At 49.3% G+C, this 16,810-nt stretch overlaps 1 protein-coding gene across 3 annotated transcripts in view; it reads left to right on the top strand.

The window, feature by feature from the left end:
- LOC118379546 (palmitoyltransferase ZDHHC17-like) overlaps positions 1-5,514 on the top strand; it is a 36,831-nt gene extending 31,317 nt beyond the window's left edge. For all 3 annotated transcript variants that reach the window (XM_052509153.1, XM_052509154.1, XM_052509155.1), the window contains exons 10-11: positions 333-475; positions 5,196-5,514. In XM_052509153.1, the coding sequence (XP_052365113.1) occupies positions 333-475; positions 5,196-5,499 (447 nt within the window). In that variant the 3' untranslated portion in view covers positions 5,500-5,514. The remainder of the gene's footprint in view (positions 1-332; positions 476-5,195) is intronic.
- The last annotated feature ends 11,296 nt before the right edge of the window (positions 5,515-16,810 follow it).

Genomic DNA, 16,810 nt, shown 5'->3' with positions numbered 1-16,810 from the left:
CTAGTCACCCAGCCACGCTCTGGCACTAGTCACCCAGCCACGCTCTGACACTAGTCACCCAGCCACGCTCTGACACTAGTCACCCAGCCACGCTCTGACACTAGTCACCCAGCCACGCTCTGACACTAGTCACCCAGCCACGCTCTGACACTAGTCACCCACTAGTTACCTGTTGTATCACCTGTTGTACTCGGCACGTGTCAAATGAAATGTGATTTGATTTGACACTATTGTTTATGTAATAAGGTTACACAGTCTACAGTGCATCGCTGCCTTCCTGTTTAACCTCTCCTCCTCTTCCTCTCATCCTTCCCTCTCTGGTCCTCTCCCAGGAGTTCAGACAGAAGATCATGTTGGGGACCCCCTTCCTGGTGATCTGGTTGGTGGGCTTCATCGCTGACCTGGACATCGACTCCTGGCTCCTCAAGGGCCTCATGTACTGTGGCGTGTGGGTCACTGTGCAGTTCCTCTCCAAGTATGTCACACACACACACACATCCCAGTAGGTTAGGGCTGGGTTTATTTCTCTCTAAACCTGAGACATCCCAACAGGTTAGGGCTGGGTTTATTTCTCTCTAAACCTGAGACATCCCAGTAGGTTAGGGCTGGGTTTATTTCTCTCTAAACCTGAGACATCCCAGCAGGTTAGGGCTGGGTTTATTTCTCTCTAAACCTGAGACATCCCAGTAGGTTAGGGCTGGGTTTATTTCTCTGTAAACCTGAGACATCCCAGCAGGTTAGGTCTGGGTTTATTTATCTGTAAACCTGAGACATCCCAACAGGTTAGGCCTGGGTTTATTTCTCTCTAAACCTGAGACATCCCAGCAGGTTAGGGCTGGGTTTATTTCTCTGTAAACCTGAGACATCCCAGTAGGTTAGGGCTGGGTTTATTTCTCTGTAAACCTGAGACATCCCAGTAGGTTAGGGCTGGGTTTATTTCTCTCTAAACCTGAGACATCCCAGTAGGTTAGGGCTGGGTTTATTTTTCTGTAAACCCGAGACATCCCAGTAGGTTAGGGCTGGGTTTATTTCTCTCTAAACCTGAGACATCCCAGTAGGTTAGGGCTGGGTTTATTTCTCTGTAAACCTGAGACATCCCAACAGGTTAGGCCTGGGTTTATTTCTCTCTAAACCTGAGACATCCCAGCAGGTTAGGGCTGGGTTTATTTCTCTGTAAACCTGAGACATCCCAGTAGGTTAGGGCTGGGTTTATTTCTCTGTAAACCTGAGACATCCCAGTAGGTTAGGGCTGGGTTTATTTCTCTCTAAACCTGAGACATCCCAGTAGGTTAGGGCTGGGTTTATTTCTCTGTAAACCTGAGACATCCCAGCAGGTTAGGGCTGGGTTTAATTCTCTGTAAACCTGAGACATCCCAGTAGGTTAGGGCTGGGTTTATTTCTCTGTAAACCTGAGACATCCCAGCAGGTTAGGGCTGGGTTTAATTCTCTGTAAACCTGAGACATCCCAGCAGGTTAGGGCTGGGTTTATTTCTCTGTAAACCTGAGACATCCCAACAGGTTAGGGCTGGGTTTATTTCTCTGTAAACCTGAGACATCCCAGCAGGTTAGGGCTGGGTTTATTTCTCTGTAAACCTGAGACATCCCAACAGGTTAGGGCTGGGTTTATTTCTCTGTAAACCTGAGACATCCCAACAGGTTAGGGCTGGGTTTATTTCTCTGTAAACCTGAGACATCCCAGCAGGTTAGGGCTGGGTTTAATTCTCTGTAAACCTGAGACATCCCAGTAGGTTAGGGCTGGGTTTAATTCTCTGTAAACCTGATACATCCCAACAGGTTAGGGCTGGGTTTAATTCTCTGTAAACCTGAGACATCCCAGCAGGTTAGGGCTGGGTTTAATTCTCTGTAAACCTGAGACATCCCAGTAGGTTAGGGCTGGGTTTAATTCTCTGTAAACCTGAGACATCCCAGTAGGTTAGGGCTGGGTTTAATTCTCTGTAAACCTGAGACATCCCAACAGGTTAGGGCTGGGTTTAATTCTCTGTAAACCTGAGACATCCCAGTAGGTTAGGGCTGGGTTTAATTCTCTGTAAACCTGAGACATCCCAACAGGTTAGGGCTGGGTTTATTTCTCTGTAAACCTGAGACATCCCAACAGGTTAGGGCTGGGTGTAATTCTCTGTAAACCTGAGACATCCCAACAGGTTAGGGCTGGGTTTATTTCTCTGTAAACCTGAGACATCCCAACAGGTTAGGGCTGGGTTTAATTCTCTGTAAACCTGAGACATCCCAACAGGTTAGGGCTGGGTGTAATTCTCTGTAAACCTGAGACATCCCAGTTGGTTAAGGCTGGGTGTAATTCTCTGTAAATCTGAGACATCCCAACAGGTTAGGGCTGGGTTTAATTCTCTCTAAACCTGAGACATCCCAACAGGTTAGGGCTGGGTTTATTTCTCTGTAAACCTGAGACATCCCAGCAGGTTAGGGCTGGGTTTATTTCTCTGTAAACCTGAGACATCCCAACAGGTTAGGGCTGGGTTTAATTCTCTGTAAACCTGAGACATCCCAACAGGTTAGGGCTGGGTTTATTTCTCTGTAAACCTGAGACATCCCAACAGGTTAGGGCTGGGTTTATTTCTCTGTAAACCTGAGACATCCCAACAGGTTAGGGCTGGGTTTATTTCTCTGTAAACCTGAGACATCCCAACAGGTTAGGGCTGGGTTTAATTCTCTGTAAACCTGAGACATCCCAACAGGTTAGGGCTGGGTTTAATTCTCTGTAAACCTGAGACATCCCAGCAGGTTAGGGCTGGGTTTATTTCTCTGTAAACCTGAGACATCCCAGCAGGTTAGGGCTGGGTTTAATTCTCTGTAAACCTGAGACATCCCAGCAGGTTAGGGCTGGGTTTATTTCTCTGTAAACCTGAGACATCCCAACAGGTTAGGGCTGGGTTTAATTCTCTGTAAACCTGAGACATCCCAGCAGGTTAGGGCTGGGTTTAATTCTCTGTAAACCTGAGACATCCCAGTAGGTTAGGGCTGGGTTTAATTCTCTGTAAACCTGAGACATCCCAACAGGTTAGGGCTGGGTTTATTTCTCTGTAAACCTGAGACATCCCAACAGGTTAGGGCTGGGTTTATTTCTCTGTAAACCTGAGACATCCCAACAGGTTAGGGCTGGGTTTAATTCTCTGTAAACCTGAGACATCCCAACAGGTTAGGGCTGGGTTTATTTCTCTGTAAACCTGAGACATCCCAACAGGTTAGGGCTGGGTTTAATTCTCTGTAAACCTGAGACATCCCAGCAGGTTAGGGCTGGGTTTAATTCTCTGTAAACCTGAGACATCCCAGCAGGTTAGGGCTGGGTTTAATTCTCTGTAAACCTGAGACATCCCAGTAGGTTAGGGCTGGGTTTAATTCTCTGTAAACCTGAGACATCCCAACAGGTTAGGGCTGGGTTTAATTCTCTGTAAACCTGAGACATCCCAGTAGGTTAGGGCTGGGTTTAATTCTCTGTAAACCTGAGACATCCCAGCAGGTTAGGGCTGGGTTTATTTCTCTGTAAACCTGAGACATCCCAACAGGTTAGGGCTGGGTGTAATTCTCTGTAAACCTGAGACATCCCAACAGGTTAGGGCTGGGTTTATTTCTCTGTAAACCTGAGACATCCCAACAGGTTAGGGCTGGGTTTAATTCTCTGTAAACCTGAGACATCCCAACAGGTTAGGGCTGGGTGTAATTCTCTGTAAACCTGAGACATCCCAGTTGGTTAGGGCTGGGTGTAATTCTCTGTAAATCTGAGACATCCCAACAGGTTAGGGCTGGGTTTAATTCTCTCTAAACCTGAGACATCCCAACAGGTTAGGGCTGGGTTTATTTCTCTCTAAACCTGAGACATCCCAGTAGGTTAGGGCTGGGTTTATTTCTCTCTAAACCTGAGACATCCCAACAGGTTAGGGCTGGGTTTATTTCTCTGTAAACCTGAGACATCCCAGTAGGTTAGGGATGGGTTTATTTCTCTGTAAACCTGAGACATCCCAACAGGTTAGGGCTGGGTTTATTTCTCTGTAAACCTGAGACATCCCAACAGGTTAGGGCTGGGTTTAATTCTCTGTAAACCTGAGACATCCCAGCAGGTTAGGGCTGGGTTTAATTCTCTGTAAACCTGAGACATCCCAGTAGGTTAGGGCTGGGTTTAATTCTCTGTAAACCTGAGACATCCCAGCAGGTTAGGGCTGGGTTTAATTCTCTGTAAACCTGAGATATCCCAGCAGGTTAGGGCTGGGTTTATTTCTCTGTAAACCTGAGACATTCCAACAGGTTAGGGCTGGGTTTATTTCTCTGTAAACCTGAGACATCCCAACAGGTTAGGGCTGGGTTTATTTCTCTGTAAACCTGAGACATCCCAGCAGGTTAGGGCTGGGTTTAATTCTCTGTAAACCTGAGACATCCCAGTAGGTTAGGGCTGGGTTTAATTCTCTGTAAACCTGATACATCCCAACAGGTTAGGGCTGGGTTTAATTCTCTGTAAACCTGAGACATCCCAGCAGGTTAGGGCTGGGTTTAATTCTCTGTAAACCTGAGACATCCCAGTAGGTTAGGGCTGGGTTTAATTCTCTGTAAACCTGAGACATCCCAGTAGGTTAGGGCTGGGTTTAATTCTCTGTAAACCTGAGACATCCCAACAGGTTAGGGCTGGGTTTAATTCTCTGTAAACCTGAGACATCCCAACAGGTTAGGGCTGGGTTTAATTCTCTGTAAACCTGAGACATCCCAGTAGGTTAAGGCTGGGTTTATTTCTCTGTAAACCTGAGACATCCCAACAGGTTAGGGCTGGGTGTAATTCTCTGTAAACCTGAGACATCCCAACAGGTTAGGGCTGGGTTTATTTCTCTCTAAACCTGAGACATCCCAGTAGGTTAGGGCTGGGTTTATTTCTCTCTAAACCTGAGACATCCCAACAGGTTAGGGCTGGGTTTATTTCTCTGTAAACCTGAGACATCCCAGTAGGTTAGGGCTGGGTTTATTTCTCTGTAAACCTGAGACATCCCAACAGGTTAGGGCTGGGTTTATTTCTCTGTAAACCTGAGACATCCCAACAGGTTAGGGCTGGGTGTAATTCTCTATCTGGTTGACTTTGATATGCAGCTCTAAGGGTTTTGTGGACTGTGAGATGTGATGTTGTTTACTGCTCAGTTCTAACAGTGATTGCCCCTCCCTCCGTCCCGCCTCCTCAGGTCTTTCTTTGACCACTCCATGCACAGCGCCCTGCCCCTGGGAATCTACCTGGCAACCAAGTTCTGGATGTACGTGACCTGGTTCTACTGGTTCTGGATTGATATCCTTTACAATAAGAGTCTCCTGGTTTCCTCTGCCTTTTCTCATTCCAACCATGATACATCAATGAGCTGCTGTGCTGTACAAGGACCTTTCGTTTACAGCGCCACCTGGCAAGACAGCTGTGTGTGTCAATATTCACCTCCTAACAATCAGTTCTTTCATCAGGGAGGTAGGTGGCTTCTGGGAATTGATGGGTTTTGACTGAGAGCAAAAGTGTATGAATATCTCCCCTGTGGCTATTGGTCGATTAGAGTGTCAGTCAAACTGCAGCCTATTCCAAGCAGACAGATGGGCTTTCCCTTCTTCCATCTGGAACCCCTCTGGTCATGATTACCCACAGTGCACTGGAGTGTGAGGTCAGCTAAAGAGCATTGGCCTGCCTCTCAGACTACAGTGCAGAGAGCATCATATCACCCTCAAGGGCTCTTTACTGTTGTGTACAACTTCTGGCCCACAAGACAATGCAAATGTTTCAGTTGGCGGCAGACTCATTATTTCTATATGCTAAACACCATTGCATTTGCGTCACAGTTGACATCAGAGGCACTTGTGATGCAACCATACTGGTTGTTTTGAGTTTGTTGATTATGACAAGAGGCCGGACGATTTCTGTGGTAACTTGAATCAAAAAGTCATATAATGCCCCCCCCCCCCCCCCCGGATCCTTTTCAGAGGCTTGTGAAGTAACATTGCAGTCTAATTTCTCAGACAAGACACTATCTCCTCTGGATCTATTCCCATATAGTTCACTTCCCCTGCAAACTGCACTGATTCTCTCACGGACGGTGAAGAGGTGAGGGGAACTGTTGTCCTCGGTGCTCTGGGGTGCTGAATAAAGCTGGGCTCGCTCTTTGCTATATGAATAGTCTCCTGTCCAGATAAGACAGGTGGACGGTGAAGAGGTGAGGGGAACTGTTGTCCTCGGTGCTCTGGGGTGCTGAATAAAGCTGGGCTCGCTCTTTGCTATATGAATAGTCTCCTGTCCAGATAAGACAGGTGGACGGTGAAGAGGTGAGGGGAACTGTTGTCCTCGGTGCTCTGGGGTGCTGAATAAAGCTGGGCTCGCTCTTTGCTATATGAATAGTCTCCTGTCCAGATAAGACGTTGTATCACTGAACTCAGTGTGCTTTCAGCTCTGTGTGGAGACAGTCTTTAATGAATACTGAGTGTTAAGATGTGCACAACACTGTTGAGGGTGCAGCACAGCTGACTGAGTCAGACCTGATGAAGCCACTTGTGGGATCAATGTGTTTCTGTAGCTCCAAGATGGCTCCTCCAGTCGCTTTTTGGTCATGGAAAATTCCCTTCCCGGGTCTGAAACTGCTGAATGTCCCATTTAAAGTCAGGAGGGTTGGTCTCTTATCTGCCTCATTTGACTGCTGATGGGAGAGGAGTGTTTCTTCAGTCCATTTCATCTGCATGATGTTGCTCGTTTCCTTGGATCTGCTGCTCTGCTCCCCGTCTACCTCTCTGTCAATCCCTTGTAACCTCTCCTGCTTTTTCAACAGGGCCTGTCTTGTTACCAGTTTCCCTCTGGTTGCAATTTTGTGTCTTTCATGGGAACATTGATCTGTGAGAGTTCACATAAGCCACCACTATGAGTGTAAGTGAAATTCACACCTATACACAGGTCCTCTCTTGTGTGATGCAGCTTTGAGATTTAATAGTCAGGCAGGTTTTTCCAGTCTCACCTCTTGCCCAACAGCCAATCAGCCCATTGAGATGTCCTCTTCAATGCCTCTTATCTCATTGTTGTAGGGCTGTTCTATCCAAAGAATATCTACGTCCACATAGTCACTGTTAACAGTAGCCTGTACCTCATCGTGTAGTGAAAACTGGCAGCTCAGAACAGTAGACGGCTACAGCAAGGGATGACTGGATTCCTAAATGGAGTAGGGTGAAGTTGCCGCTAGACGCTGATCTTGAGTCAGTTGAGCATTTTCCCCACTAATGGTTAAGATTGGGGGAGGGGAAGCTGATCCTACCTCATCTGTGCCTAGGACAAACTACACCCCGGAGCGTCCACAAACTCCAGCAGTCCCTCCTCACTCCAGTCCAACTGTGCCTCTTTGGGAAGTGGTGTTATGTAACTGAGGTGGTAACCTTGCCTGAGACCTGAAGACTCGCGTTAGCTCTCTGAGTTAATGCCTTGGCTGTAGCTCAGCGGGCTAGCACAGTCTTGGCTCGCGCAGTAGACCGAGGTCCGTACCCAGTTGGTCACATGTAGTCTCAATGTCTGATTGTTGTGATCTGGGTTGACTCTGATACAGCCGCGGTTGTATGGTAGTTTTGTGTTGGTTGTGCGGTGGTGGTGGTTTTGGTGCGGTGCGGTGGTTGTACGGTAGTTTTGTGGTGGTTGTGGTGCGGTGGTGGTTGTGGTGGTTTTGGTGCGGTGGTGGTTGTATGGTAGTTTTGTGTTGGTTGTGGTGCGGTGGTGGTTTTGGTGCGGTGGTTGTACGGTAGTTTTGTGGTGGTTTTGGTGCGGTGGTGGTTGTGGTGTGGTGGTGGTTTTGGTGCGGTGGTTGTACGGTAGTTTTGTGGTGGTTGTGCGGTGGTGGTGGTTTTGGTGCGGTGGTGGTTGTACGGTAGTTTTGTGGTGGTTGTGCGGTGGTGGTTGTACGGTAGTTTTGTGGTGGTTTTGGTGCGGTGGTGGTTGTACGGTAGTTTTGTGGTGGTTTTGGTGCGGTGGTGGTTGTACGGTAGTTTTGTGGTGGTTGTACGGTAGTTTTGTGGTGGTTGTACGGTAGTTTTGTGGTGGTGGTTGTACGGTAGTTTTGTGGTGGTGGTTGTACGGTAGTTTTGTGGTGGTGGTTGTACGGTAGTTTTGTGGTGGTGGTTGTACGGTAGTTTTGTGGTGGTGGTTGTACGGTAGTTTTGTGGTGGTGGTTGTACGGTAGTTTTGTGGTGGTGGTTGTACGGTAGTTTTGTGGTGGTTGTGCGGTGGTGGTTTGGTGGTTGTGAGGCAGTCATGCGACGTCTCTGCAATAGTAATCAGTGGAGGCGGCTTGGCCTTTGTCTAGGCTTTGTGTCTGCATTGACTTCCAGGTGTGGGCTTGGTATCTCTGTCTCCGTCTGGTTTTCAAAGTCTGCTACTGCAGACTGGTTATCCTTTAAAACCAGATCAAGTGTCGTTGGCGGAGCCCCAAGCGGTTGCCTTTTCAGCCCCAGCACACATTTTCTTCTACATGGGACTAAAAGGAGAAAAGATTTTCTCCTTAAAGTAGTTACAAGTACTGGGTCACCTCCACAGTTTTATTGTTACTGAAATAGTAGGAGACTGGGGGAGGAGGAGAGAGTAGAAGTCTATTAGTAGGAGACTGGGGGAGGAGGAGAGAGTAGAAGTCTATTAGTAGGAGACTGGGGGAGGAGGAGAGAGTAGAAGTCTATTAGTAGGAGACTGGAGGAGGAGGAGAGAGTAGAAGTCTATTAGTAGGAGACTGGGGGAGGAGGAGAGAGTAGAAGTCTATTAGTAGGAGACTGGGGGAGGAGGAGAGAGTAGAAGTCTATTAGTATGAGACTGGAGGAGGAGGAGAGAGTAGAAGTCTATTAGTAGGAGACTGGAGGAGGAGGAGAGAGTAGAAGTCTATTAGTATGAGACTGGAGGAGGAGGAGAGAGTAGAAGTCTATTAGTAGGAGACTGGAGGAGGAGGAGAGAGTAGAAGTCTATTAGTATGAGACTGGAGGAGGAGGAGAGAGTAGAAGTCTATTAGTAGGAGACTGGAGGAGGAGGAGAGAGTAGAAGTCTATTAGTATGAGACTGGAGGAGGAGGAGAGAGTAGAAGTCTATTAGTAGGAGACTGGGGGAGGAGGAGAGAGTAGAAGTCTATTAGTAGGAGACTGGGGGAGGAGGAGAGAGTAGAAGTCTATTAGTAGGAGACTGGGGGAGGAGGAGATAGTATAAGTCTATTAGTATGAGACTGGAGGAGGAGGAGAGAGTAGAAGTCTATTAGTAGGAGACTGGAGGAGGAGGAGAGAGTAGAAGTCTATTAGTAGGAGACTGGGAGGAGGAGAGAGTAGAAGTCTATTAGTAGGAGACTGGAGGAGGAGGAGATAGTATAAGTCTATTAGTATGAGACTGGAGGAGGAGGAGAGAGTAGAAGTCTATTAGTATGAGACTGGAGGAGGAGGAGAGAGTAGAAGTCTATTAGTAGGAGACTGGGGGAGGAGGAGAGAGTAGAAGTCTATTAGTAGGAGACTGGAGGAGGAGGAGAGAGTAGAAGTCTATTAGTATGAGACTGGAGGAGGAGGAGATAGTAGAAGTCTATTAGTAGGAGACTGGAGGAGGAGGAGAGAGTAGAAGTCTATTAGTAGGAGACTGGGGGAGGAGGAGATAGTATAAGTCTATTAGTCGGAGACTGAGCTGGTCCTGTGATGTGTTCTTTTAGGAGGACATTCAATCTTCAGCGACACCCTGACTACCCCACCCTGCACCACACTGTATAGAGGTGTAGGGGGAAGTTGCCCCGAGATGCTGATCTCGAGTCAGTTTTGAAATATCCATATTAATGGATAAGGTTAGGATTGTGGGAGGGACAGCTGATCCTAGATCTGTACCTAGGAGACATTTCACCCCGGAGCTGTATGGACACTGTCAACACCATTAGTCTCCTTAAATCAGCATGCTTGATAAATTGTTGGCGTGACCCTTTTATTTGGCCCATCTTGTGTAACACCCCTTCTCCTAAGCCATTCCAAAGACTAATAGCTGCTACGGGGAGGGCGTACACAACAAGGCCTCAAGGGAAACATTGAAGCGTCGTCCATATGAGAATCTCCATCGATCACTGTAAGAATTACTGGAAGTATCACGGCCCATTGATTTAGTGAGGCGATAAGGACTTCCATGCATGAATCCCTAGTGTCACCCTGTTCCCTTTGTAGTGCACTACTTTCTATGGAAATCCACTATGTTCCTCTACACTATATGGGGATTAATAGGGTTCCATTTGGGATGCAGCCCCACATAGTTAATTTGAAGTGTTTATCTTATGAAGTAGCTAGATAGACCTACAGAGGAAGAGGTAATTAAAGCGCCCAGACTTCTTTTGGTGATAATTATACAGATTTATGACCTCATTCAGCTTTTAGAGACTGAAAGCACTGTAGAGTATGGCTGAGAACCAAATGCCACCCTAGGTCCTATGTAGGGCTCTGGGGGGGCCATAGGGCTCCGAGTTTCCTTCCTGGAATCTAGTTGTTTGTCATGCCGTGACTTCACTCCACCCCCACTATAATTGAGGAAATCCTTCTTTACGTTACAAGCCCACAGATGTCCTTGTGTCCCACTAACTCCCCCCCCCCCACACACACACACACACCCTAATCACTAGATGACCCACAGATGTCCTTGTGTCCCACTAACTCTTCTCCCCCCACACACACACACACACCTAATCACTAGATGGCCCACAGATGTCCTTGTGTCCCACTAACTCTTCTCCCCCTACACACACACACACACACCACACACCCACACCTTGTGTCCCACTAATCACTAGATGGCCCACAGATGTCCTTGTGTCCCACTAACTCTTCTCCCCCACACACACACACACCTAATCACTAGATGGCCCACAGATGTCCTTGTGTCCCACTAACTCCCCCCCACACACACACACACCATAATCACTAGATGGCCCACAGATGTCCTTGTGTCCCACTAACTCCCCCCACACACACACACACCCACCCTAATCACTAGATGGCCCACAGATGTCCTTGTGTCCCACTAACTCTTCTCCCCCACACACACACACCCTAACACACCCACAGATGTCCTTGTGTCCCAATCACTAGATGGCCCACAGATGTCCTTGTGTCCCACTAACTCTTCTCCCCACACACACACACACAACCCACACACACACACCCCTAATCACTAGATGGCCCACAGATGTCCTTGTGTCCACTAACTCTTCTCCCCCACACACACACACACCATAATCACTAGATGGCCCACAGATGTCCTTGTGTCCCACTAACTCTTCTCCCCCACACACACACACCTAATCACTAGATGGCCCACAGATGTCCTTGTGTCCCACTAACTCTTCTCCCCCACACACACACACCCTAATCACTAGATGGCCCACAGATGTCCTTGTGTCCCACTAACTCTTCTCCCCCACTACACACACATGGCCCACAGACCTTGTGTCCCACTAATCACTAGATGGCCCACAGATGTCCTTGTGTCCCACTAACTCTTCTCCCCCACACACACACACCCTAATCACTAGATGGCCCACAGATGTCCTTGTGTCCCACTAACTCTTCTCCCCCACACACACACCCCTAATCACTAGATGGCCCACAGATGTCCTTGTGTCCCACTAACTCTTCTCCCCCACACACACACACCCTAATCACTAGATGGCCCACAGATGTCCTTGTGTCCCACTAACTCTTCTCCCCCCACACACACACACACACACACCCTAATCACTAGATGGCCCACAGATGTCCTTGTGTCCCACTAACTCTTCCCCCCACACACACCACACACCCTAATCACTAGATGGCCCACAGATGTCCTTGTGTCCCACTAACTCTTCCCCCCACCCCCACACCCTAATCACTACACAGATGTCCTTGTGTCCCACTAACTCTTCTCCCCCCACACACACCCACACCAAGATGGCCCACAGATGTCCTTGTGTCCCACTAACTCTTCTCCCCCACACACACACCCTAATCACTAGATGGCCCACAGATGTCCTTGTGTCCCACTAACTCTTCCCACACACACACACCTAGACTAGATGGCCCTTGTGTCCCACACACACACCACCACTAATCACTAGATGGCCCACAGATGTCCTTGTGTCCCACTAACTCTTCTCCCCCACACACACACACCCTAATCACTAGATGGCCCACAGATGTCCTTGTGTCCCACTAACTCTTCTCCCCCACACACACACACACCTAATCACTAGATGGCCCACAGATGTCCTTGTGTCCCACTAACTCTTCTCCCCCACACACACACACCCTAATCACTAGATGGCCCACAGATGTCCTTGTGTCCCACTAACTCTTCTCCCCCCCCACACACACACCCTAATCACCACAGATGTCCTTGTGTCCCACTAACTCTTCCCCCCACACACCCCTAATCACATGGCCCACAGATGTCCTTGTGTCCACTAACTCTTCTCCCCCACACACACACACACACCCTTGTGTCCCACTAACCCACACACACACACCCCTAATCACTAGATGGCCCACAGATGTCCTTGTGTCCCACTAACTCTTCTCCCCCACACACACACACCCTAATCACTAGATGGCCCACAGATGTCCTTGTGTCCCACTAACTCTTCTCCCCCACACACACACACCTAATCACTAGATGGCCCACAGATGTCCTTGTGTCCCACTAACTCTTCTCCCCCACACACACACACCCTAATCACTAGATGGCCCACAGATGTCCTTGTGTCCCACTGACTCCCCCCACACACACACACACACCTAATCACTAGATGGCCCACAGATGTCCTTGTGTCCCACTAACTCTTCTCCCCCACACACACACCTAATCACTAGATGGCCCACAGATGTCCTTGTGTCCCACTAACTCTTCTCCCCCACACACACACACCCTAATCACTAGATGGCCCACAGATGTCCTTGTGTCCCCCCTAACTCCCCCTCCCCCCCCACACACACACACACACACCCCTAATCACTAGATGGCCCACAGATGTCCTTGTGTCCCACTAACTCCCCCCCACACACACACCCTAATCACTAGATGGCCCCAGATGTCCTTGTGTCCCACTAACTCTTCTCCCCCCACACACACACACACACCTAATCACTAGATGGCCCACAGATGTCCTTGTGTCCCACTAACTCTTCTCCCCCACACACACACACCCTAATCACTAGATGGCCCACAGATGTCCTTGTGTCCCACTAACTCTTCTCCCCCACACACACACACCCTAATCACTAGATGGCCCACAGATGTCCTTGTGTCCCACTAACTCTTCTCCCCCACACACACACACCCTAATCACTAGATGGCCCACAGATGTCCTTGTGTCACACTAACTCTTCTCCCCCCACACACACACCAACCCACACACACACCCCTAATCACTAGATGGCCCACAGATGTCCTTGTGTCACACTAACTCTTCTCCCCCCCACACACACACCTAATCACTAGATGGCCCACAGATGTCGTTGTGTCCCACTAACTCTTCTCCCCCAAATCACTAGATGGCCCACAGATGTCCTTGTGTCCCACTAACTCTTCTCCCCCCACACACACACCACACACCAACCCACACACACACCCCCTAATCACAAGATGGCCCACAGATGTCCTTGTGTCACACTAACTCTTCTCCCCACACACACACACACACACACCAACCCACACACACACCCCTAATCACTAGATGGCCCACAGATGTCCTTGTGTCCCACTAACTCTTCTCCCCCTACACACACACACACCCATAGTCACTAGATGGCCCACAGATGTCCTTGTGTCCCACTAACTCCCCCCACACACACACACCCATAATCACTAGATGGCCCACAGATGTCCTTGTGTCCCACTAACTCTTCTCCCCCACACACACACACCCTAATCACTAGATGGCCCACAGATGTCCTTGTGTCCCACTAACTCTTCTCCCCCACACACACACACCCTAATCACTAGATGGCCCACAGATGTCCTTGTGTCCCACTAACTCTTCTCCCCCCACACACACCCCCTAATCACAAGATGGCCCACAGATGTCCTTGTGTCACACTAACTCTTCTCCCCCACACACACACACACCAACCCACACACACACCCCTAATCACTAGATGGCCCACAGATGTCGTTGTGTCCCACTAACTCTTCTCCCCCACACACACACACCCTAATCACTAGATGGCCCACAGATGTCCTTGTGTCCCACTAACTCTTCTCCCCCACACACACACCTAATCACTAGATGGCCCACAGATGTCCTTGTGTCCCACTAACTCTTCTCCCCCACACACACCCCTAATCACTAGATGGCCCACAGATGTCCTTGTGTCCCACTGACTCCCCCACACACACACACACACCTAATCACTAGATGGCCCACAGATGTCCTTGTGTCCCACTAACTCTTCTCCCCCACACACACACACCCTAATCACTAGATGGCCCACAGATGTCCTTGTGTCCCACTAACTCTTCTCCCCCACACACACACACCTAATCACTAGATGGCCCACAGATGTCCTTGTGTCCCACTAACTCCCCCCTCCCCCACACACACACACACACACACCCTAATCACTAGATGGCCCACAGATGTCCTTGTGTCCCACTAACTCCCCCCACACACACACACCTAATCACTAGATGGCCCCCAGATGTCCTTGTGTCCCACTAACTCTTCTCCCCCCACACACACACACACACCTAATCACTAGATGGCCCACAGATGTCCTTGTGTCCCACTAACTCTTCTCCCCCACACACACACACCCTAATCACTAGATGGCCCACAGATGTCCTTGTGTCCCACTAACTCTTCTCCCCCACACACACACACCCTAATCACTAGATGGCCCACAGATGTCCTTGTGTCCCACTAACTCTTCTCCCCCACACACACACACCCTAATCACTAGATGGCCCACAGATGTCCTTGTGTCACACTAACTCTTCTCCCCCCACACACACACCAACCCACACACACACCCCTAATCACTAGATGGCCCACAGATGTCCTTGTGTCACACTAACTCTTCTCCCCCACACACACACCCTAATCACTAGATGGCCCACAGATGTCGTTGTGTCCCACTAACTCTTCTCCCCCCCAATCACTAGATGGCCCACAGATGTCCTTGTGTCCCACTAACTCTTCCCCCCCACACACACACACACACACCAACCCACACACACACCCCTAATCACAAGATGGCCCACAGATGTCCTTGTGTCACACTAACTCTTCTCCCCACACACACACACACACACCAACCCACACACACACCCCTAATCACTAGATGGCCCACAGATGTCGTTGTGTCCCACTAACTCTTCTCCCCCACACACACACACCCCTAATCACTAGATGGCCCACAGATGTCCTTGTGTCCCACTAACTCTTCTCCCCCACACACACACACCTAATCACTAGATGGCCCACAGATGTCCTTGTGTCCCACTAACTCCCCCCACACACACACCCTAATCACTAGATGGCCCCCAGATGTCCTTGTGTCCCACTACCTCTTCCCCCCCCCCACACACACACACACCCTAATCACTAGATGGCCCACAGATGTCCTTGTGTCCCACTAACTCTTCTCCCCCACACACACACACCCTAATCACTAGATGGCCCACAGATGTCCTTGTGTCCCACTAACTCTTCTCCCCCACACACACACACCCCTAATCACTAGATGGCCCACAGATGTCCTTGTGTCCCACTAACTCTTCTCCCCCACACACACACACCCTAATCACTAGATGGCCCACAAATCAAATCAAATCAAATCAAATTTATTTATATAGCCCTTCGTACATCAGCTGATATCTCAAAGTGCTGTACAGAAACCCAGCCTAAAACCCCAAACAGCAAACAATGCAGGTGTAAAAGCACGGTGGCTAGGAAAAACTCCCTAGAAAGGCCAAAACCTAGGAAGAAACCTAGAGAGGAACCGGGCTATGTGGGGTGGCCAGTCCTCTTCTGGCTGTGCCGGGTAGAGATTATAACAGAACATGACCAAGATGTTCAAATGTTCATAAATGACCAGCATGGTCGAATAATAATAAGGCAGAACAGTTGAAACTGGAGCAGCAGCACAGTCAGGTGGACTGGGGACAGCAAGGAGCCTTCATGTCAGGTAGTCCTGGGGCACGGTCCTAGGGCTCAGGTCAGTTGAAACTGGAGCAGGAGCATGGCCAGGTGGACTGGGGACAGCAAGGAGTCCTCATGTCAGGTAGTCCTGGGACATGGTCCTAGGGCTCAGGTCCTCCGAGAGAGAGAAAGAAAGAGAGAAGGAGAGAATTAGAGAACGCACACTTAGATTCACACAGGACACCGAATAGGACAGGAGAAGTACTCCAGATATAACAAACTGACCCTAGCCCCCGACACATAAACTACTGCAGCATAAATACTGGAGGCTGAGACAGGAGGGGTCAGGAGACACTGTGGCCCCATCCGAGGACACCCCCGGACAGGGCCAAACAGGAAGGATATAACCCCACCCACTTTGCCAAAGCACATCCCCCACACCACTAGAGGGATATCCCACAGATGTCCTTGTGTCACACTAACTCTTCTCCCCCACACACACACCAACCCACACACACACCCCTAATCACTAGATGGCCCACAGATGTCCTTGTGTCCCACTAACTCTTCTCCCCCACACACACACACCCTAATCACTAGATGGCCCACAGATGTCCTTGTGTCACACTAACTCTTCTCCCCCACACACACACCCTAATCACTAGATGGCCCACAGATGTCGTTGTGTC

The sequence above is a fragment of the Oncorhynchus keta genome, unplaced genomic scaffold (genome assembly GCF_023373465.1).
Source record: "Oncorhynchus keta strain PuntledgeMale-10-30-2019 unplaced genomic scaffold, Oket_V2 Un_contig_3995_pilon_pilon, whole genome shotgun sequence".
Taxonomy (NCBI): Eukaryota; Metazoa; Chordata; class Actinopteri; order Salmoniformes; family Salmonidae; genus Oncorhynchus; species Oncorhynchus keta.
Note: the sequence above shows the minus strand (reverse complement) of the source record. Positions and strands in the feature narration are given on the sequence as shown.